Source organism: Halichoeres trimaculatus, unplaced genomic scaffold, assembly GCF_033239565.1.
Source record: "Halichoeres trimaculatus isolate MK-OKI-2021-1 unplaced genomic scaffold, fHalTri1.1 fHalTri1_scaffold_13, whole genome shotgun sequence".
NCBI lineage: Eukaryota > Metazoa > Chordata > Actinopteri > Labriformes > Labridae > Halichoeres > Halichoeres trimaculatus.
Window position 1 is genome coordinate 22,683,623 of NW_027437191.1, and position 24,685 is coordinate 22,708,307.

The window sequence follows — 24,685 nt, forward strand, 5'->3', positions numbered from 1 at the left end:
GGGGCCCCTCAACAAATCTTACTGGTTTTAAGATTATTAAAGAGCCATCAGATCAAACAAGATGAAAAACTTCATTCAGCTTTTATTGCTTCCAGCTGATGTCACATCGGAGGCTGCACAGACTCAGTCCATGTCTGACGGTGTTGAACACCAATAGGGATAAGCTCTTGTGAAGAAAATTGCACAGAAACCCTTGAGGTCATGATTGAATCTATTTTATTTTTCCCATTATTAATAAAAAGTTATTCTAGTCGTTTTCTCATAATCTTGGCTTGTTTTTCTTATCGTTTCAAGAAAACAAAGCTTGTTTTTCCCATGACATCTAGTTTTTTTCTGAAGATGTGTCACCTTGCTCTGTAATTCATCCCTAAGCCTTTTCATCACATTATGAAAGTTATCAAAAGAAAAAATCAATCCATTAAAGGGATGGTGCGTTTTTTTTCTTTTCTTTTTTTTTTTTCTAAGCAGGTTTGAAAGAGGTTGTGGTCATTAGTACATCACTGGATTTCCCAGTGGGAATGCCAGTCAGACAAACAAAACCAAAGTATATCTATAATGCCTCACAAAACTACTTTTGGACCAACATTCAGAGCTCAAAAAACACTGGAGGACTCAAAACTAGATTAAAGAAACTTTAAGGAGCTTCTAAGTGATTTAAAAGTCTCCCTTCTAGGTATATGCCTGATCATAATCCATAACAAATGACATTTTCAACACCAATACTAGTTATTTCTGAATGCTTTGACTCAGCCTGTAAGTTGGACAGGACTGAGTTGATTTACGGCACGTCCAAGCATTTATGACAACACCACACCGGCTGATGAAGTTTAGTAGAGAAAAGAGAGATGCGTGTTTTTCTCTGCTAAGATTAATTTCTGTAATTATTTTTTTAGTGGTAGTCAGCACTGGAGCCCAACTGTCAGACATAAAAAGGACAGAAAAGCAGAATAAAGCTAAATGGGAGAGGGGTAGAGGATGAGGCTAAAGGCTAAAACACAGGCTAAAGACAGAAACACCCAGAGTACCGGGCTGTGAGTGGGGCTAATATAGCTGGCTACTAAATTATGGTACAAACCAATTTTAAAAAAAGATTTCTCCATTCTTTCCAAAACAAACACATGCCTTGTAAAGAGTCACATCTTCACCTCAGTGTGCGTGAGACTCCGGGCAAAACGGTGTCACTACATTCCAGTGAAAACAGATCCTCCACACAGTCCCTTTCAAGTTATGGAACGGTGCAAGAAAATACTGTAATAATACAGGGTAAGAAATTTTTGGGCCATAAATGTTTTTTGCAGGTTGAAATAGTCATCATGATCAAATCTAGATCCTGGTCCTGCCATAAAAACATGCTGTCATATTTTGCCTATATCGCCCCCTAATGGAAACCATGTTCCTTGGTCAGAAGCAGAGTTTGCTGTTGTTTACGCAGCATGCAACACTGCAGAAAACTGATCACTGATTATCTGGTATAAAGAGACACCTGAGGGACAAGGGAGCTTTGATTTCATCAGTCTGGAGCACACTGAAAGACTGATTTTGGAGCATACTATGGAGCATCATCCGGCTTAATAATACACTTACATCAGAGTGTTGTGGTGCAGAAACAGAGCTTTGGAACCTCTGAGGACCTCAGGGATGTCTTCTCACTTAGCAGCAGTCCTGCTCTCTGTTACCAACAGTGTGCCGGTTTTCTTTCTCAATTACCAGAGCTGCTAATGATTTAAGACACAGGTTAGAGTCAGCAGACTGGATGTTGAAAATCTTCATGTTGAGTTTGTATTTGGATTCATATCAGTACATTACAGAACTTCACAGACCAACAATGAGCACAGGTTCAGTCACAAAGCACTTTTGGCCTCTGAGCAGACAGAAGGCACAGAGTTTAGAGGGTCAACATTTGACAATACATCATTCAAAGACATAAAAGTGCAATAATTTACAACAGCAGAGGGGAGCTGCTTCAAATACCATGTGTCCAAGATTTTATAGTTATATGATATTAAAAGAGGTGTGAGTCATTAATAATCCTGTTTATGTGAAACTAACGCAACTTAAATGTACAGATTAGCCCTTGAACACAACATCAACTTTGATTTGCAAAAGCCAACAAAACATTCAATCAACACTGATCAACACAGAGTATCTACAAATACAATAAGTGAAAAAAAACATTTTCAGTGACATCTCCTCTTTTATGCTATAAATTACTCTGAAATGTGAAAGCCTTTGAATTCGTTATATACAGTGCATGTGATGAGAAGAATAAAGAAGAAGAATTAAGTTTGAAGGACAGGTCCAGAGTTTTACCCACATAACTGTACAATTTTACAACAAATCATAATTTGAGTTTTCTTTTTACCATGACTCCAATGTCAGACTCTGTGTTCTAAATATTTGAATTGTTCTCCTTGAGGTTTTTAATCCTACTTAAAAGGCAGGCTTATGAGATGTAATCTATCACCCAGGTTCCCCATTGTCCAGTTATGTTCACTCCAAATGCAACATGAGGGTATAAAGAGAAAGCAACACGATGTCTAATTACATCTGAGTTGAAGGGAGTGAAATAGAGATTCTTAACGAACATCGGAGTTAAGGTGTCCCTGAAAGATTATCATACACATAATAAAGGTAATTGAGTTATAGCTCCTGTGAGGAATGTTAAGCTGGTTATGAAACAGGTTGAAATAAACACTGCTGTCCCTCCATTACCTTGAAATGCAAACAAGATTAATAACTCTGTATTGAATTTTTTCAAAACCTCAAACTGTGTGACAAACAGCACACCAATGAAAAAGACTTATTATAACATTTTCAAGGCAAAGAATATCAAAGCCTGATTCTTGCGACTGTTTGCAGAAAGAACTTGCACTTGTACAAGATGAAGTCAAAAAGGTGATCCTGCAATGTCCGCGGGGGCGCCAAAACTGCCACACACCAAAATTTCTTTTCAAGAGCTCCAAACCCTGTTTCCACCAAGCAGTTTGGTTCTTTTCATCTTGGTACGGCATACATTTTGTGCAATTCCCTTTGACTAAAACCAAGACAGATTCCCAAATTACCAAGCCATACCATTCCAGTTTTTGGTACCCTTCTGCTGGGGTGCCAAACATACCAATTTGACTCCAGAGGGTGGAGCTAGAAACACTGCAGTGTTGATTGGTTGAAAGAATCATCACTTCTCATGTGTCAGCGGTGATAAAGAACAATACGTAACCCTTTCATGTTCAAATCTCCAGTCAACTTTGTGAAGATAACTTTATTTTTATTTGTAAAATGGTGTCGCCAAACAGTGTGAAACTGCTGTTGGAACAATACTATCTCATGTTTTTCTTCTTCGCTGGATTTATTTGTGGGGTACACTGTGTAGAGTTGCTATACTGTCACGCTATCACGTAGCTGATACGACTATCAGCACCTGGCTTCCCCGCCACCTAACAAGAGGGACATGGTTGGCTGTGGAACCAATCTGGCCAGAACCAAACTGTACTGATCCATACCAAGCTGCTTGGTGGAAATGGTGCTTCAGTTTAGATTTCATGGCAGAAAAATAAAAAAGTGCCGCCTTGTCAGCCACCTCAACAGTCAGCGGTGATAAAGAAGAAGACAGTTTTCTGTTGAGTTGCATGTACCCCATGAATACAGTTTGACCCATATTAACCCAAATCTCTGAAAAACCTCACAAAACTGATCAAAACTGACTTTCTGCAATGCAGTACAATGGATGTCTGGGCAGAGAATGTCTGAGTGTGTTGGAATCGCAAAACGCACTGTGATTGGCTCATTGCGTTTGAGGGCAGGACTTATCCATAGGGGAATTGTAAAACTGTAGAATTTGTTCATAATCTTGACATTGGAGTCATGTTATAGTGAAAAGAAAACCCTTTACCGCCATTCTAGAAAGATGCCATGATTACAGCAGTGATCAACTCTTTCAATATACATATTGACAAGTGAGAGGTGGAGTAAAAGTATGACGCTCATTCAGAAAGGCGCTCCAGTAACACTGTTAGGCTCATGATGGAGAGTTTCCAAATGGATACAGCAGAACCATACACAGTATTTTTCAACCCACATATTCTTCTTACAGATTAAACCAGCCATAATGGGCTACTTTTCACTCAATACAACTCATTACACTCTGCTGTAGCTGCAGCTTTTGGTGTATCATGCAAGTTGCTGCTAAAACTAACCTTCAGCAGAGATAAGAAAGGGCTGCCAGTGGTCAAGGAAACTTCTGCCAAACACCACACTCTTCACCCCAACTGATGCTGACTTCAGTGACGTCACATGAGGCAGTTTTCAAACTTTTTTAAGTTTTTAGAGTTCCCCTCTGAGCCTTTCAGGGATCTTCTTTCACCAGTGTAGGAATCTGCAGCCATCTTTGTTTCCCGTAACAGTTAGCAACACAGTGGCAGCAGCTACGTGCTCCTTTTCCACCAACATGTACTCTCACAGCAAAATCACATGCAGCACTTCATGCTGACCACTTACTACAGAATATTTATCAAGAAAATCTGCGTGTAAGAAGAATTAATTCATCTCAATGCTCCTCTGAAACTTATCAGGTCATTTTGTTGTTGACATTCGCGTTTTGTCCACACCAGTACAGCTTGTCATCGCCTCTCCTCCTCCTCCTCCACTGACAGAGCAGCAGCATCCGGAAGGTCTTCTGGAAGGTTTTGTTGCAGAGGGCGTAGCACATGGGGTTGATGGTGCTGTTGACGTAGCACAGCCAGTAGCCCAGGTGCCACAGGGATGTGGGGATACACTCGGTGCAGAAGGTGGAGATGAGCACCATAATGTTGTACGGTGTCCACGTGAGGATGAAAGCCAGGAGGATGGCACTGAGCGTCTGGGCCGCTTTCTTCTCCTTCACCAGCACATTCCTCTTCCTCTTGGTGATCTGATTCTTCAGGTTGGGATCCATGGGTTTGGAGGTGGTGGAGGAAGCAGGAGAGGCGTTTTTAGTGGGCTGCTCATTTTCAGGTGGGCAGGGGGAAGGTGTTGCAGTTGCAGGTTTTCCATTTTTACCCTTGGAGCCAGGTTTGAACTTATAGGAAATGTGCTTTTTGCTGTTCTTTTTCTGGGGACTTGAAAAATACTGATCCTCTGTATACTCAGTCACCTCTCCGTTTTTATTACTCTGTCCACTGGCTTGATCTCTGAAAGATCCCTGTGGGGTTTCTATTGACACATGCTGCTCCTCCTCTTCAGAAGAGGTGTAGCTGTTAAAGGAGGCGATCTGATCTGTTTTCACCCACCCTTCATCTGATCTTGTGGTAGTTTTGGTGACATTACTCTGGTTAGATGAAGACCAGGAGGCCTGACTTCGCTCCTTTCTCTCTCTGTTGAAATGAAAGCATGAATGAATGATGGTTTTCTGAGGTTTTTTCCCCTCCGGAACATTTTCTGTTGCCAGACCTTGCAGCTCTGCCAGATCTTTGGTCCGTTTCTGTGTCTCCTTGTAGATCCGACAGTAAAGGATAGTCATGACAGAGACGGGGATGTAGAAAGCAGCGATAGCAGTCCCAAATGTGATCACAGGCTCTGTTAGAAACTGGATCTGGCACTGGTCAGGGGGAACGTTTCTTTCTCCTACAAAGTACTGCCAGCACAGGATTGGTGGTGCCCAGAGCACAAAAGACACAAGCCAGGCTAAGCCGATCATGATGGCGGCTCTTTTAGGGGTCCTCTTAGCCCTGTATGTCAGCGGCCTAGTGATGGAGAAGTACCTGTCGAAGCTGATGACGAGTAGGTTCATAACTGAAGCATTGCTGGCTACATAATCCACAGCAAGCCAGAGGTCACACGCCAGGTTACCCAGAGACCAGTAACCCATCAGGATGTATGTGGTGTATAGGTTCATGGACAGCACTCCTATGATCAGGTCAGCGAAGGCCAAACTGAGCAGGTAGTAGTTATTTACAGTCTTCAGCTGGCTGTTGACTTTGAAGGACAGCAACACCAGGACATTACCAACAATGGTTATCAAGCTGACGATGGCTGAAACAGTAGCGATGGCTATAACCTCCCAAAGGCTGTGGGGAGCAGCCTGGAAATGCGTCGTGTTGGAAAAAGTGCTGTTTGGGAGTCCTTCATCCATGATGCTGTGATATTTGTGTCACTGTTTTGAGGTCAGAGAGAATCGTCCTGCTGCTGCTCCATTAAGATATCCCTGAATTGACAGAAAACACGAGTTAGAAACACCTGCACAACGTCATATATATGTTGACACAACATTGAACCATCAATTCTTTATCAAGAGGTGACAGAACAAAAAATGACCAAAATACACTTCTACTCTCACTAGATATTAAAGCTGGGGTTATCAGAGGAAGCATATGTATGTTCACATTTTTGAGAAATTTCTTTAATTAATTTTTTTTTTCTCATTTTATTGTTTAACTGCAGTTTATGAACACACTTTTAAAGTAATACTTTAAAATTAGTTTTTAGTTTATTTTCATTCTTTTATTGATAATTGGATTTAATTTTCAGTTTATATATTTCATTGTCGGTCGCCTTTTGCTATTGTAATTTTGTAATTTCCTAATTTAATTGTAATTTAAACCTGTTGTTTGATATCTAATATTTAATAAAACAGTGGTGATAAAAGTTTTTCACGTTGTCATTATTATTTTAATTCTACCCAAGCAATTGTATATTTTTTTTGTGCAGTTGAGACTCGGAACTATCAACCGCCGGTTTCTCGTAGGACCACTTTGATGTAACACTGAAATCAAACTCCTCGGTGTCACCTGCTAAACTGTCCGGATACAGTTCGTAGCTATGGAAGACAGACCGAGCAGAGGCCGGGGAGGTGGCTGGAAAAGAGGCGGCCGGGGGGGCCACGACAGCGACAGTCACGGCGGTGAACACCGCGGAAGAGGGAGAGGAGGTCACCACCGAGGCCGGGGCAAAAGGGACCACTACCGCGGCCGGGGACGCGGAGGAGGCACCCATGCTGCGGAGTTCCATCACCGGGTGAGAGCGTGGAGCTGTTGGCGCCCCCTTGTCCCGCTCCACCAAACCCCTTTAAATAAAACAACTTTTTTACACCTGCGTCATCAATTTTGAACTTTCAAATCCGCGACGAAACATGTAGCTTCCCTGTTTTAGTTTCTTTAGCTCGGCTATAAATATGTTTACTGTAATTTAGCTCCTTCTGATTAAAACACTTCGTAAAACTTTTGCAGATTGTCACATTTTGTGCGCTGAAAGCAGAGTCCAGCAAAAATATTTGCTATGTCCCAAATATGCATTTCTCTCCCTAATTTTTCTGTAAGTTATTTTGCGTCAGTTTTGCCCAATGCTGAGAGCTACAGTACCTTAATATGCAGAAGTGAAGAGACGTGGACTAACGTCAACACACTTCTCCTCTGCACACACACACACACACACACACACACACACACACACACACACACACACACACACACACACACACACACACACACACACACACACACACACACACACACACACACACACTTAATACAAACAATGAGCTAATGTCAGTGTCTATCAAGTGAGACTTAGGGTAGACTTTTTCAACTAACATCCTATAACACGGACACTTGAAGTGTTTCCAGATCATCATAATATGACACTAGAGGGTTCAGCTTCATTTCAGTGAGATGTTCTGTCATCTGGTGCTCCTGCCATGGTAACTACAGAATTAGAAAGGGAACAATAGGGGATCTGTGATTGCAATCATACAAATCTCCTCCAGTAACATAGGGGCTTGTTGATTGCAATCATAAAATCTCCTTCGGTGCATCCATAGCCACAGTGTGGTTGTTGGTGATTATAATCGACTTTTTGCTGGGGAACAGAAAAACTGAACAGACTTTTCCATGACAACTCTGTCAAAGGTTTGTGCAGCTGTATGAAAGACTAGGGAGTACATATCCAGTGACTCAGACAAATAATGAGCACATGCAGTGGGGTAAACTCTTTTGTTTAGCTTCTAATCATCAGACACAGCTACGTGTTCAAGACCTTGTTACAAAATCCACTTTAAAACCTTACCCTGTGGAAGAAAACATAAGGCTTAACTTTTTTTTAAAATTCAATCTGAAAAGTCTAAATGTGATCTACAGCAGCTTAATGTGGGATGGTTTATTTAATCATTATTTTTGAAGAATAGTTGCTTGTTGGATCTTAAAGATTGAAAATGACAATTTTAGTCCAAAAATCTCATTTTTGTGTGAAACAGAAAAAGAAAGGGGACCAAAGGTGGCAAAATGGGCCCATAGAATAAGAACTCTCTTCAACTGAGAGCACTTAATTGAAATGCAGAATGGTTGTTGCTTGTTTGACGCATCTAAAAGCTCTTCTTCCTTACTCCTCCAGGATCGAGATGAGGGGGACGAGTTTCAGGAAGAGGCAGACAGGGCAGAGGTTTTCTCCAGGAGGAAACTGGAGTCAAACTGGGACAGATACGCTGAGTCAGAGAAGCAGGAGCCTGAAGATGACACACCCACTCAGAGAGGAACAGACTACCACGTCCTGCTTGAGTCAGCAGGTAAGATCCGGCCAGTCAAACCTCCGTTGGAGTTTGATTTTTCCCACCACATCCGTAGCTCCCTGTTTGACATATGAGCTTCCAGAAGCATGAAAATACTCTTAAAATGCAAAAGTTAATTTGGATTTAATTTTACTGACATATGAATCAGAGAAAGATTTTTGGACTTCTTTAGTTGGTTTTTGGGATTTTGGCTCCAGAGGCATGACAAAGACATAAAGCCAAATTTCCTTCTTGGCTTTGAGGACAAATTCTTGCTCCAGTTCCCACATTTGTATTTGCTACTCCAACATTTTCTTACTCATGCTGGCTCCTTTTTTTTCTTATAATCATTGACTCATGAGTGGATTAAAGGAACATAAATGTAGTCAAATAACTCCCGCTCATGGCACTCTTTTTGATACTTGTTGTCTTAGAAACCTAAATCACTCTATATGGGCTCTGCTAATAGATCCTTGCATGTCTTTATTTGGTTGCTTCAGCCTCTGGTCAGGCTTGAATGTCCTCAGAGCCCTCAGTGGTTTTATCCACATCACTATTCATATTCAGTCCCCCTGAGAGAAAAGAGTCAGAGAGTTCAGTGCTTCTTATTTCTTCCCATTTAAGTCTAATTCTCAGATATGATGTAGGGCTAATGAAATAAGCTGCTGGCTTAAACTGGCTTTGAAAGGAAAGCTGGCTCAGTTAAATATTTGATTTCATTATGACACAGCTGTTTACCTCAAGGCAAAGTCTGATTAACATTGTCAGATGAAAATTTTTTCCTATTAAATGGGATACATAAAACAAGGGAATAAACACTCAAAATGATTCAGATATACGTGGATATTGTGGGAACAAAGCAGGGTTACAGTAAATCATTTTTTGCTTCAGGTTATTAGCAATGCGGAGCATTTTTGTAATCTGTGTGTAATTATTCATTTTTTTTAATCAATTTATATTTATATCTTTTCTAAATCTACATATACATTTTTATAGTTTCCTTTATGAATTTAATATTTAAAGCAAGTGCTCGTCATAGATTTTACCTCCCATTTTGTGTCTATATAATGTTACTTTTGCCTTTAAACCCACAAATTCTTCTGATACAGTCATAAATGAGACCAACTCATGTTTTGATAAAACTCTGCAGCTTCACTCCGCAAGATCCTTAGACCTTTCACTCACATTTAATTTCACAAACCTCTATCAAATTTTAATATCTGCTCTCATGCTGACAGAGGACTGCATTAGATGCTCTTTTTTAAAAGTGTAATAATGTTCATACTGTGTCAACACATAATGTACTGTGTAGAGGCAGCACAGGGTTTTGAAAAATCAGGTTGTTGTGACCACTAGCTGGCAGTGGAGGTTGGATCTCTAGGCTGGTAAATACACAGTGTGGATTTCACAGCTTGGTTAGTTTAAGTCATGATACTGCAAGTAGATATTGTTCATATCTTGTTTGATACTGGAGATTACAAAACTCATGGCCTGAAAGTGTCCCCTGCTTTCATACATTTGCCTCTTATTTTCATGAACTTTGTTTATGTGATGAATTTCCCAGGAACACTCACACCCAGAGGATTGGCAGTAGTTTAGCATTCTTGTGTCCGTGCGTTACCGCTTTTCCCTTTCACACCTGCATGTGTATGCCTTTGTGTTTGTCACTTTAATCAACCTTTCTATCAGGTTTCTAAACTCAGTCCTTATTTTATCCCAAGACAAAATAGGGGACAAGATGTACATCTGAAAACTACAAATACTCTTTTTAACTATTAATCCAAAAAGAGATGTTTTCTTCATGAAATAATCTTTTTTTTTGCAAGGGATGCAAACCAATACAAAGACTTGTTTAGGAAGTATTAAAAAAAAAAACAGCCTTTTTTCTGATACAAAGTTTTCAAGCGGATGTTGCTCTTGAAAAAAAGCTGACCCAACCTTGCTTTGTTCCAGTTTGAATGTGATAAAAAGGCAGTCTTTTAGTCTAATCACCAAGAGCTACAGATCAGCTGTCAGCCAAGACAGCCATGCCCTTATATGGGCAAAACTTGTAAGTTTAACAGCCTCATGAAATAACGATTCATGAAAAATGTTATCCTCATTTCAATATGTAGTTATTCAGACTTAAAAAGTTTTTTCCAACCTAACTGTAAACATGTTTATTTTTGCTGTAAAGGTCAGCATTTTTGAATTGGGGTTTAAGTAGTTTCCAGTGTTTCTGCAGCCAGCCTCTAGTGGACACTTGATGAACTACAGTTTTAACCTCTGTAAAGGCTTCATATTTTAAGACTGGATTGTGCCACTTGAACAAATGGCACAAATTCCATATAGGTAAACACTGGTCACCGTTTGGCAGCAGGATGGGGGAGAAAATAACTTTTATCAGGCAGAAAACTCAAACAGAACCAGACACACTGATGGGCTTCTGTCTGGAATCTCTACACTTGCTTTCTGTCAGTTTCAGGACCCAGTCTAAGATTTTACTTGCTTTAAAAATTTGGAGTTGTTGCACCAACATACTCTGGCTCGTCTTAGAGGTCAACATACCAGACTCTTTTGGGTGTCCCAAGATGCTGGATATAATTTAGGAATGGCTGAGCTTTTTTTGGGCTGCTCCCACGCTGTGATAAAGAACTGCTCAGACCTTTGAAACTTTGTCTTCTTTTAAATGTGCTATTTATTTAAATTATGACTACAGTGCAGTGCTTTACATTTCAGTGATTGTAATTTGGAAATGGTAATTTGAGTATGAGAATGTGCCACAGTATGATTATGTTATGCTAATATAGATGTTACAGCCTGCAAGCCCCAGATACATCATCCTCTGCAGGTGCTGAAACAGTCTCAATGTTAAACTCTGCTCTGAACTGCAGAAGTCAGGTATTTCACTGGACTCATTATAGCAGCGATGCTTGAACATGTTGATGTAAAAACCTCCGTCGTCCCTTTCAGCCAGTCTCCTCTGCTCTCAGCATGACTGAGTGGATTTCATAACATACTGCTGCAGAGAGGAAAGTACTTCACTGCGATGGGTTTGAAACTGTAGAAATGTTTGGTTTCATAGCATCAAGTGTTGGCTTATTTTAGTTTTCTATAAAAACAGGATGTGGTCTGAGTATGACATGCTATTAGGCAGAGTGGGGCTACTGCAACATGTGAACTTTGGATTAATTGATAATCTTCAGTCAGGGATTTTTTTTCCTGTTTTTACAACTCCAAAATAACTGGGAAGACCAAATGAAACATAACTTTCTCTAAAGATAGTAGTTTTTCTCTGATCGTCACTTATAATTTATTTCTTTAAATACACAGTTGTGTTTTCCAAGTTAGCATTTTGGTTTTATGGCTCACACTTTCCTCGTTTGGCCCGGTCTCAGCTCTCATCAGTTTTATTTTCAGCTGCACCAGGAAGCAGTGAAAAGCTCCAGCAACCCACAGTGCAGTTCTTGTCCAGTACTAAATTACAGCTAAAGTTAGCTGACAATCTGGTAAACATAATCAAACATTTAGCAAGAGGCAGATAATTCCCTGAAGAGTTGTAGATGGAGGCTGAATATTGGACACACATTCACCAAGTGGCCGATAACAACACTTGTTGCATTGTGTTGGCTTCTCTATGAAAATATTTAACTTTTGAAAACCCAATTTTTTGTCCCATGAAATTAGAAAACAGTAAAATAGCTTAAACAAACCAATGAACTGGAAACACCTGCAGAGGTTTCCTCAGCCTTTAAATCAGAGCTGGGCGGTCATGGCAAAAATCTAAATCGTGCATCAAGAGAACCTTCTACCTCGATTTCAGTGAATGCATGATTATACCACTCTCTACTAGTTTACTTTGTAAATATTTGTCCAATTTTTGAGAATTCTTTTTATTTGAAATTTTTTCAGATGAAAAACAGAAAACAACAGTTCAGCCTTTGCACAGAGTATTTGTTTAGTTGGTCTATAATACTACATACAGTATTCACCTGAGAGCACATAAAACTAAAGACAAAATAAGCGTGTAATCAGCGTGTGTAAATAGTTATTTGGTTGATGTTGTGATAAATAGGGATGTGACTCAATAAGGTACTTTTATAGGTACTGACCTAATTCTGTCAAAAGTACCGGGAACCGATTCACGGAAAACCCAAAGGTACTATGTTTAGGTACCTAAATGCATCCTTGTGACTGTGAGGGAGTGGAAAAGTAGGCAATTTTCCATGCTCGGCATAAACACAGCATTGTAAGATTATATATTGAAGAACTAAATTTTTATATTCTATTATTAAACAAATTGATATTTTTTACCACATGAACACAAAAAAGTACCGAAAATTGGTACCATTGAGTACGGGTACCTATTGCCAGGTACCGGGTATTGGTACCTTATTGTTTCAAATGTGAAAGGTACCCATCCCTAGTGATAAATATCAATATCGAATGATAAGAAAAAAATTATCGTGATAGGATTTTTTTTATCCCCCAGCCCTATTTCATGGAAAAGCTGATTTCTTCTTTCAGCAGGACTTGGTTCCTGTCCACAACGCTTAAAGTTCAGAAAGAAAGCTGGTTTAATGAGCAAGACATTTCTTGCTAGTTTGTGGGACTTGTGGGACCTGAGAATCTCAGGAGTTAATGAAGAGGAAGATGATTTATATGGATAGTGTAAAACTCTGTTTCATACAGATCACATGATATGCAAATATGGCCCTTTGGGCCTGAAAGTGTAAACATGTTATGAGACACATGATGAGGGTTTAATGAGAAGGCGATGACAGTTGTGTATTCACTGGAAGTAACGAAGCCTTGTTCCTCTCTGTATGGGTGTTTAAGCAGCTAACTGTGTGTACTGCTCTGCTGTTTTTTCACTCATGCTATTAGAGAGCTGTAGAGTGTTGCAGCAGCGTGTCTCTCTCCCCTCCTGTTGTAGCGTAAATGCCAGAGGTTCTCCTGTGAGTTGTTTGACTCTCTGTGTTTTGCCCACATTGTCAGATTAGTCACAGCAAGAGGCTGCTGTTCTCTAGAGGATACTTAATTGTCCGTGGGAGGCAAAGCTTTCAAGAGCCGTTTTACTGGCCCAATTACGGTAGCCGTGAAACCGGGAATTCATCACAGACACCTCCCTGACACTGGTGGTTAAAGTGAATACTGAATCCTTCTCATATCGCCGTGACTTTCTGCACTGGAGGTGCTGAGGTGTTGGATTAATCTTTTTTTTTTTTTCTGTTGGCATGATTGGACAGGATGTACAGGTTAGATGTTGATATGTATTTTTTGGATAGAAATGGCCCGGAGCAGTGAGTCTTATGAGATTAAAACTCCCCGAGCAGAGAGGTCGAGAGCAGAGCGCTACCTGCAGTGTGTTGGAGGCGTTAGACGTGAGAGAGATTAAGAGCTGATTTTACTACATTTTAATGAAAACCTCCTTTTTTCACTGTTCAGTACAGCCTGGTTTCATTATCTAACTACAAGGGCATTTCGTGTAATATAGAAGCTTGGATAAAATGCTTAGGTTGCCATGCACTGTTGTTAAAGCTGATCCCATATGAAGAACCTAAAACAAAACAGTATAAATATGTACCTGAGTGGGCGGGGATTGTTTTGCTTCTGACATTAAAGGGCAGAAAGCTTCAAAGTTAAGGAAAGCAAAGCATTCTAACTTTGAAGTTCTGCAAGAATACGAGAAAAAGTACTGCTTGTATTACCCATAAATCTGCAGATTTCTTTCTTTTCTTTACAATTATTACAACCCACTTGTTATAGTGAGTAATATTAACAAAAGCCATAAATCTGACACTATGGGTATAATGGGGAAATTAATTTCCTTGTCGATACAGGAAACTAAACTGACTAGTTTAAAGGAAAGAAAAGAAAAAAAAAACAGTCCTAAATTAACAAGACTGAAGTTAAATGCGGATCTGGGTATGGACAGAGTCTTCTGTCTGTGCTGTGCGTACATTGTGTCCATATTTTTGAAAACAAACGGAGCAGTACCACCAAAGACCATGGGGGCAGTGTTGCTTTTACTACCCGATACATACCTCTAATAAGGCACGAAGAAGAAATAACAATGGAGGGACTTTTTGAAGAAAAACTTTACGAGTTGGTGAGGAACTTCTGCCTCCATTTTTGTCTTTTGTGCCAGAGGTACATTAGCAATACCTCCTCCACAGTCCCCATGTTTTGAGTTTGTTGTTGTCATAATCATTTGACTCTGGGCTGCCCCCCAGGTTGATGTTTTGGTTAACTGCAGTGCCAACGTATAGGATGCATGAAATTATGCGAGTAGTGGCGGTATCAACGCTTGTCAAGGATTTATATGTAAAGGAAGGAGAAATGGACCTTTAGAGGGTATCATCCATATACATATACATATATTTGACTTAACATCAAATACAGATGTTACCAATCAAGCAAAATAGTATGAAGTCAATGCAAAGATGTGGTTTTTGTGTGATGTGAATAAAGTAAATAATATGCACGAATAACTCCAAACAGTTGACTGTTCTTTTCTGAAGCCCTTAAAGATATTTTTCTATCTTAAGACTGTTCCAAATAGAAAACAAAAAAACTAAAATGTTTCACCTTGATGAAAAAAATGGAGCAAATATCCCCCAGAGTTTCTTGTTGACTGAAGTTTTGACTAATCAGATAAAGAAGTCACGACTATGAGCCTCTCTCATTGCACAGGAGAGTCGAAACACACCTGTTGACACCCTTCATGATACTCTGGTTCAAGAGCTCTGAGGTGCATTATACAGACTCTGTTCAGCGACCAAACTGTGAGAACAAAGTGAAAAAATGACAAGATAATTCAGTCTCATTATGACCTTCAAGTTCCTTTTGACTGGCAACAGCTAGTGTTGCTTCACAGCTTCTGCGCCAGCAGGAACAGATGGAGAGAGGCAGAGATTTCTCTGGCTGAACAGACGGACAGGAATAACTATTAGCAAAGCTGTTATTTATCTCCAATCAAGATTTCATGGTCAGCAGCAAAGAGCTGTGTTATAACCAGAAAACACTTTGTATTGGAGCCATTAGTTTCTCATTTAAACTGTTCACTAATTAAAAGTCTTACCAGTGCTGAAATGAAAAGTGGAGTAGATATTTGTAGATGAAGAACTTGGCAACTAGTAAAGTTTTTTTTTTTTTTTTAATTTGGCTAAAACTGTCTCATTCCCGTGTCACACCACTCCTGAACCAGCGACAACGCCAGATGAGTCGCATCTTGGCAAAGGAGAAAAGGAACCAGAATATTGCTCAGTGGTAAAAAGTCACTTTTCATTACAATTTTGAATCAACGTCCCAGAGTCTAAATCCTGGCGTCTTGAAGTCCAAAGTTAAGTTTCCAAGTTAAAGTTGAGTGATGGTTTTGAGTGCCATGTTATCTGCTGCTGTTGGTCCACTGGGTTTTTTTAAAGTCCCAAGTCAATGCTGTCGTCAACCAGGAAGTTTTAGAGTGCTTCTGCTTCCTTCCGTCCTTCCTTCCTTCCTTCCTTCCTTCCTTCCTTCCTTCCTTTCTTCCTGTGAAGCTTCATAGGGAAGCTGATTCAATTTTCCACCAGGACTTGGCTCCTGAAGAATCAAAAGCTGGTTAAATTACCATTACTGTGGCATAACTGTGGTATTGCTGTGTGGAATTACCAGCGCATCATATTAATGCAGTAATTCATGCAAAAGGAGCCCAGACTAAGTCCTGAGTGCATATAAATGAGCATACTGTTCAGAAGACCAACATTTCTGAATGAAAAAAAACAGTTTTTTTATCTATAATTCTAAGTAATATTCTAAGTTTTTGAGATAATAAAATTTGGGTTTTCTTGCACTTGAAGTTACAATCACCAGACTTTAAAGGCAAATTTGGTTAAATATTTCACTATGTGTTTCAGTTTGGGAGGAATTATAAATTATTGAGATACACCTGTATGGTGAAGTTGTTTTGATGAACAGACTCTTTCATGTGAAGTCTCTTTTATAGCTCATCTCTTCACTATTTGATCAAAAAAATGAAGCCTGTTTTGAAATGAGATAAACCATCTGCTTTATCTGAATCAAAGGTCAACTTAATTTCTGTTCACATGTCTCTTTTGGGGGAAAAAAAAGCATCGCTCCTCCAAACAGCCCAGGTGCTCTCAGTGTTCAGGTTTGTAATGGTCTCTGATTTTCTTTATGAAATATTCACTGATGAGGAGTCGGGATGTCAGGAGGTGAGGCTGCTGTGAATGCTTTATTTCAGTCCTTTTTATTCTGGTGTCTTCTCAAGGATGAAACTTCTGAGCTTTTCAGAATCAAAATATTTCATGACCAGTGCATTTAAAAACTGCTTTTATGCATGATGGTTTCCTTTCATAGTATGTGTTTTGATGTCTCCCTTTGCCCCCTTGTGTTTTTGTGCATTATACCACTGAGGCAGCCCTGAGCAGCGTCAGAGTCTCTTTTTATAGCTGATGCAGCAACACTCACGATTCAATCACCTCCTCTTGCTTCAGAAGACTATTTTACTTCACTTGTGTCAAGGCTAACAAGCTTACTGCCCTCAAACAGAGCTAACACCTTTGTTGCTGGGGCACTAGCAAGGACAGCAGTTTGATTGCCTTCACTATTGAGTGTTTTTCAGTTCTCTTGCTCGGGGACCACAGGTGTGAGTCAGCTCACTCTGGTTCAGCAGTTGAGTTGTGCTTGGTTCTTGCCAAATACACTAATAAACTAAATTCAACTGAAGTAAAAGGCCCGTCTTCAAACAATAGAGCAGACAGTAATGGTAGTGGTAGAGTAGAGGTAGAACAGAGTTGTCATCTCTTAATCAGGGTGTCGGGTATTCAACCTGTGCTCCTTCAGTGTCCTTGAGCAAGACACTGTTCCTACTGTTATTCAGCCACTGGAGGGCCACAAACCGGTGCTCATATAAAGCCCTGTTTCCACCAAGCAGCCCGGTTGAGGTTAGTACAATTTGGTACGGGTTGGCTCGGTTAAGGCTTGTCCTGTTTGCGTTTCCACAGCCAACTGTGCCCCCTCGTGGTAGGCAGCGTATAAGCTGGATACAGATACAGCTGCATCAGTTACATAAAAACGTGATGCCATCGCAGTACTACACGGTGTACCCCACTAATAGATCCAATGAAGAAGAAAAACACGGCACAGTAAACAAAGAGCAACAATGAAAGACATCAAGCAGTTCATCTTTGTGAATGGCATGTGGCCCTTTGTTACAGAGCAGCTCTGTTTCAGAGAAGGCAGGAGGTCTTCAGGAGAAATACAGCCACTGTTGCATGGTAAGTGGCAATTCTTTCAACCAATCAATGATCTGCAGTATTATAGCTCCACCTTCTGGGATCAGATCAGTTTAGTCTGGCACCCCTATGGAAGGGTCCCAAAAAGTGGCCTTGGTTATTTAAGGAATCTAACCCGGGATTATTCAATGTACACACCAAATGCATGCCGTGTTGAGACGAACTGAACTGAACCGCTTGGTGGAAATAGGACTTAAGTTCCAGTTAGTGGTGCCTGATGTTTATATTGGTTTTTATAATCTGCCTGCAACTAAAATCTTTTTAGTCCCAAAATGATGCAGCTAAGTGCAAAAATTGTCATGCAGTTTTCCCTTGAGGGCACAGAAATGGGGTTAGTTTAATACCCCTAAATTCCACCGCAAGCGCCGCGCCGCGCACTTGAAACTTACTGCGGAGCACTTTAGCTTCCATTGTAATCTATCAGGCAAATTCCACTGCTCGCGACAGGGCGCGCGCTGACGCGCGCCCTGTCACTTCAAGTTTATTTTCGGCGAGGCCGCTTCCAAACCTCGTAAATTCACTGTCGATAAGAAAGCACTAGACAGGAAGTCACTGTGTAAAGTACCCGGAAGATTCCAAATAAAACACAATGCACGGACTCTCAAACGTAAATTTCCCCCATATGTTATAACATATGCCACATCTGAAGGCACATGCATTAGTTAAACAGTCGGTCTGAGGGTCCTAGACGCAACACAAAGGCATAGATGAAGAGAAGCTGATCTTGGAAGTGGATAAGTTCAACATGCTATATGATCCCAAACATCCTTTTTATAAGGATACAGGCAGAAAGGACAAGGTGTGGACTGACATATCAAAAGTTATGGGAGTGGATGGTGATCTTGTAATATCGCTATTTATACTAGAGCCTGTGACTCTCCGAGGACCAGCCCTCCCCCTCCAGATTGAGCGGAGCAGCGCTGCACAGCGCGCTGCTTCCAGTGAGGCTTGACAATCGGAGCAAGACCACTGCGCGGCGCTTGCGGTGGAATTTAGGGGTTAGCCTTCCATATCGTTCTGAACTGTCCTTTAGTGTATGCTCTTCTGCAGTTTTACATCAGGTTATGATCCAAAAGTCGTCTTGTGTGTGGTATGGCTTTTTAAAAGAGGTCTCACAAACTGTCAGGTTGTGCTGTGCAACCAGCTGGTCATCAGATCTCATGTTTTCTAGGTTTATGAATGGGATGTGACTCTTAAGAGCCTTTCCAGTGCTGTTTTGAGTAGATTGGCCTTACACGGTGATAAAAAGGGTTTGGAATCATGGTCTGGTTTATGAGAAGTTTGTCTGACAGTATTAGAGTCTCCATAGCCCACAGTGAGACATCTCTGTCATACTTCAAAGAGAAGCAGTGTTACTGAATGAAAGTTTCATCACCTTGGGGTGAAAAGAGTTGATAAACCACAGAGGGACTGTGCTGAATGGCGTCTGTATTGATTAAATTAAACAGTTTGACTTGAACCCCAGTGGAATGACTCTCTGTGTCCTCTATTGTAAACTGAAGGTGCTTTTATTTGTCAGGTCTCATCTGCGAGTTGCATTGTTGGGGGTCGATTGTGCTGTTGCTATGGGTAATGCTCACTAAGTGTCTTGCTCTTGTTGTGTACATATGTGTGTGTATGTGTTTGTGTCCATGTGGCTATATGACTTGGGGGAATTGCAGGGCAGTTATTTACATCCTAACACGGTCATCTATCTGTACACATTAGCACAGGGATCAATCCTCCTCCCCCGCAGCCGTAGTTTAGCCGGGCTGTTAATGGGCACCTATCAAGCTTCAATCATAATGAGACAAAAGGAAATCGCATTAGAGCCTCGGTGATTTTGCTAACGAGATTGACAAACACAAGGATGTTTTCCTAACTGAGATGAATAGTCACAATCATGCCATTTATTTCTATGTTCCGGTGTCGTTATGGATACTTGATTAGCCCATGTATGCTGGGGAACAGTGGCGTCAAAGCGGAGGAATGAGGCCAATCCCGTCAGTCTGGACGGAAAAATAGGAAACAAAGAATCACAGGTGATCAGTGTGTTTCCCCGAGGTTGATGATTATGATGAAGACAGACGAGGAAAAGTGGTGAGAGGCTAAGAAAAGCTGCAGGTAGATCAAGGACTGTTCACAGAGATCAAGAATAGGGAAAGTTGACCCATTTTGGTCTTGGATATCTTTATTGCCCCCAAAATACTACAGATTAATATTTATTTGAAGGCTTTGTGGACTTTTTAAATGGTCTTAAAATAGACTCATTGTTATATGTGCCCATTCATAATCCATGGTTTGAGAAAAGATTAGCAGTGCCAAGAACTGGTTATTCCAAAATGCTATTTTTCAGTGTTTGTTATTGTGATTTTTCTGGCCAGAACACAAATCCGACCCTGTCAAAATTTATCTGTGAGAAGCAAGATCAGTCCTTTTTTTTTTTTTTTTTTAAATAATGATTTCTTGGATTTATTTTGTTGTAATGGTGGACACAGGTCTTGGCTAGAGTCCTGAACACAATGGCTGATAGTGCGCTCATAGGATATGGAGTCTTTATCCCCCAGTATGCTCCAGACTCCGACCAAAGGTGTTGCTCACATCTGATTCAAAAGCAACAGGTTAAAATGTAAAAATTTTCACTTAAGGGGGCCAACCAACCTAAAAAACAATAAAAAATTCAAGTTCTGATCCTAGAGCGCCAGCAAAACCATCAAATATAAAAGTTAATACTGGGAATTTAAGGCGTTGGCTTTTTTCAAAGAAGACAAAACCAATCAGGCTTCATCTTTTTTCACATGATCGATTTTTAGGCCATTTATTTCCCCATTAAACATGTTTTTCACTTGTTTTTAAAACACGAGGTTACTCCTCATTCTTCCCCAGAGCTGAATCTTCTTACGGCTCATTTTCTCCAATCTATCGTCCAAATTTAATCACGCCCAGTTAATTATAGAGCTGCAGTTACTGTTCATTTCATTAGCTGATTGAACCGTATGAAAATTATCTGCCACCATTGATAATCCATTAGTAATTGAAGTGGTGTTCATGTAGAGATGCCAAGCACTGGCTTCAACACCTACACCTTCTTAAAGTGAGATCTTCCTTCCTTTATTTCACCATTGATATCTGTTTATTTATTTATTATAAGGTTGTAGCTTCAGTATTCACACTAAGTTATTTTCTTCTTTTTAAAACCATGCACTTTGAAACAACAGTCAGTTGTATTAAAGAGTACAGCTGCTTATAGCAAAAACAGAAGTTGCTGTGATCAAATATAAAAAAGACAAGATTAGATGCGCAGTAGTGGTCCATCAGTACAGCGACAGACTGCTAGTAATGAAAAAAAAAACAGTCAAATAAAGATGAAAGTAATTATTTTCTGTTTTTTTTTTACATTATTTATGCTCCAAAGAACTCCAAATGTGCAGGAAGTTGCCAGATTTTTTTCCTTGCAGTTGCACCTTTTCCTGTCTGTGTCTCTCTGCTCCGCCCACCACCACACAGGTTTGTTCGATTATTTCAGCATCAGGTAAAGACACATGTGACCTTGTCAGTTGCAGACAGACTGAAGGGGATCCCTACATCTTTTGTTGTGATGCCTGGATTTTGACAAGGAGATTCGCAGCTCTACATGCTGACTGATACTCATGAAATGACTACATTTTTAAGAAAAGTAGGACAGAAAGCAAAAACTTAGCAGTTAAACACACCAATGTTCACTTCCTTGGGGTTATGAGTGATAGTTTAAAGGAAATATTGTATTTTAGTTTGACGTAATCTTGGAAAATATCATGTATTCATCCATAAACAGTAAGTCAAGTGTTAGCCTTGGTTCAATGACTCTTTCGTTTAGCCCTATGTGCAATTTAGAAATTAAAACTGAAGAATTCAACCAATTTTTAGCATCCAAGAGGATTTTTATTTTGCTTTATCTTCGTTATTGCAAATAGGTATCTACATCATTTGGTTTGATCTAAAAAGATTTTAAAGTTTTAAATTCTAGTTTCTAGACCTGAAGATTTACTTAGAAGTCATATACAAACAAAAAGTTTCAGCAAGATTACCTGGTGATGTCTGCCAGCTTGAGTTGGAGAAAAGAAAAGCTAACAGGCTACATGAATTTTGATCCTTAAAATGATGAAAGTATTGAACCAAAGCTAAAGTAACCCTTGTTATTTCTTATTTCTTGCATTGTTTCATCTTTTTAGATATGTCTCATTGTATTAATGCCTCAAAAAAAACAGCACAAGTGTCAGAATACTGATTATCTGACACATTATCGCCATGGTTTTTAATGATACCTTAAACTGATTCCTCTCACTCTGAACACCTCACACTTTTTCCTTTGTAAAAATTCACAAAAACCTCAAACTTTTTGAAGTAAATTTAGATTTAGGATCAACTGATTTGATTTTTGTGGTTGTGAAGAGCGACTCTTTTAAAACCCACTCGTGCTGCTGAGCTCTGAGTTATAAAAGCTCTGCTGACAGATGATGAACCCCAGCACTTGTTCCGTGATTCATTAATATGTGAACTCAAGCTTTATAACTACTTGGTAATAAAAATTTTATGGCGTTAGAATTTATAATATGATTTGACTGAACAGTCAGTAGGGTCAGTTGACAGCTGCTTCTGCAAGCGGTTTAATTTTCTGCCATAACAGCCACATCAAACAGAATGCATACTCACCGTGCACGGCTCTGACAAAAACAACGATCCTGCAGCGTTTAACGGGCGTGCAGCCAGCTCTTTGAAACACTGTGTTTCCTTTACTCCTTCTTCTTCAGTCCGGCACAGTTCTGTCACTTTCTCCTTTCACAGCCTCTGCTTCACACTTTCCCCCCCGCTGCCTCGCGCTTCCCCTCCCCTATCCGCTCTCTCTGACTTTTTCCCCTCCGCGCTCCACTCTCCAACGAGGTGAAAAACACTCTTGTCAAATACAGGTAGGTCATCACAGCGTCTCTCATCCTCACCAGTTGCTAAGTACAAGGGCATGCAAACAAGTTTTTCAGCATAGTGTTGCACCGTATAGCTCCTGCACTCTTTTTTACGAAGATGGTGAATGCAACAGCTGTTCAGAGTCAATGTCCATGTGACTAAGCAGCTAAGGTGCCTTGTTGGTCCAAATCAGAGCTTTTTCACGGAAAGATGGATTACTGGAAATTGGAAATGGCTCCTGGTCTTCTGCAGCAGAAATCTTGAAGAAAATCTCATCAGAGCTTCTTGTTTTTTCACTGAAGGTTTTCTGAGTAGCAACAGGTTGCACTTTCTCACTTTCACTGCAAACTTAAAGCGACTCCACTGCCAAAGAAAGTGGAGTGAACCCTCTCACAGACTGAATCACTTTTGGTCCCCTACCGTGCCTCTGATTGACGATTCTTGGATGAGTGTCCACACCAACAGGCAGATTCAACCACGAGCCACCATTAGAAGAAATTCCCACATGGCCGGAAGCCTCATCCAGCATCCATGCTCTGCACTGAGCAACATGTAAGAGGAAGAGAGGAAGAGGTGAGGAGGTGGAGGAGTAGGATGAAGCAGGGAGGCGGGGAGGAGGAGCCGGGAGGAGGAGGAGGAGTTGATGTGGGTGTCAGCAGCAGTCCAGAGAGGGACGATTGTTTGCCTTTGTATCAGCAGTGCTTCCAGCTTTAAGTCTCCATCAGACAGCCCGCTGCTTCAAGGGTACTTTGACGATCCCTGATGTGTTTGGCCGTGCTCCCTCTTTTATAGCAGGGTGAGGGAGTGTGAGGAACAAAAGTTATTGGCAGAGTTTTTTAACTGCTTTCACTCAGCACTGAATTCTCAGACGCCTCTATTGTGTGTTTTGTTTGACCTTCCCCTTTCAGATAAGCTTTGTGTGTAGAGTGAGAGAAAATAAAAGCAGTTTTTTCTCTCAGGAAGGTGAAGTGAGGTAAAAATTCTCAGAGTTGTTGAAATGTGCAAATCATTGAGAAGAAAGCAGACAAGGAGTGTGGTGACTGAAGGACATCTGCAGCTTAGCTGGACAGATGCTGCTTACCTCTTATTTTGTGAAGAACAGAGCACCTGTTGGGCGACAGATAAGGGTGATGGAGTTCTAGGCTGACTGTGCATCCGTTGTATATTTATGATAATAGTGGAATGAAGAAGTAAAAAACACACCAGAGTGGTTACATCTTTCTGTCTTCTTCATTTGTAAGTATTCAAATAAAGCTGCCATCATGTCAGAAATTCACCTCACAATTATTGGTCCAAAACAAATTCATGACAGCAATGTTATCGTGTTTTTTAACTGTACTCTTTATCTCTTCTTTGGCTGAATACTCTGAACTTGGGCTGATGGAAAAACTGGTGATAATCATCTTTGTTGAAAATCAAACTTTGATTCAATGCAATAATTGGTTTGCAGTAGGGGGCAGTAGTGATTCTTTTTACTGCCATCTGCCTTTTAGCTAAGGACAGATGAAGAAGAAGCAGCAGACTTGGTTTTTGGAACTCGTGTGTGCAGCATCTATTGCCTCACAAATCATATCTGAGGAGATGACAGAAGAAAGTGTGGAGCTAACCGCAACCCTAACCACAAAAAAGACTTTCTAAAAGTCATTTCGGTAGTCTTTTTGATTTGGTATTAAAAGATAAGGCATTTAGGGATGCCCAAGTGTACAGGCAATGCGGAACAACTGCAAAAGAGAAAAAAGAAACATGGGAAAAGAAAAACTAAAGACACAACAAAGAGGACGTTTCCAACAAGTGGTTCAGTTTGGTTCGTCTCAGTACAGCACACATTTTGTTACATTTCCTTTGACTAAAACTGGGACAGGTCCCTACATTACCGACCTGTACCATCCCACTTTTTGGTACCCTTCTGTTGGGGTACCAGACATACTGATCAGACACCAGAAGGTGGCGCTAGACACATTGCAGTTGTTACTTCCTG

General features: G+C 40.4%; 2 protein-coding genes across 2 annotated transcripts in view; one reads left to right on the top strand and one right to left on the bottom strand.

The window, feature by feature from the left end:
- Positions 1–153: 153 nt before the first annotated feature.
- On the bottom strand, positions 154–23,433 carry chrm5b (cholinergic receptor, muscarinic 5b). Its single transcript, XM_074685748.1, has 2 exons — positions 22,459–23,433; positions 154–6,178 (listed from the first exon to the last, which is right to left on the bottom strand). The coding sequence occupies exon 2, from the start codon at positions 6,104–6,106 to the stop codon at positions 4,565–4,567; it is 1,542 nt and encodes a 513-aa protein (XP_074541849.1). The 5' UTR covers positions 6,107–6,178; positions 22,459–23,433; the 3' UTR covers positions 154–4,564.
- Positions 6,727–24,685, top strand: part of aven (apoptosis, caspase activation inhibitor) — a 43,056-nt gene continuing 25,097 nt past the window's right edge. The window contains exons 1-2 of the mRNA XM_074685749.1: positions 6,727–6,987; positions 8,359–8,530. Coding sequence (XP_074541850.1) covers positions 6,793–6,987; positions 8,359–8,530 — 367 coding nt within the window. The 5' untranslated portion in view covers positions 6,727–6,792. The remainder of the gene's footprint in view (positions 6,988–8,358; positions 8,531–24,685) is intronic.

Excerpts from the sequence above, each read along its gene's own strand:
- chrm5b (XM_074685748.1), bottom strand. The coding sequence starts at position 6,106 with ATGGATGAAGGACTCCCAAACAGCACTTTTTCCAACACGACGCATTTC.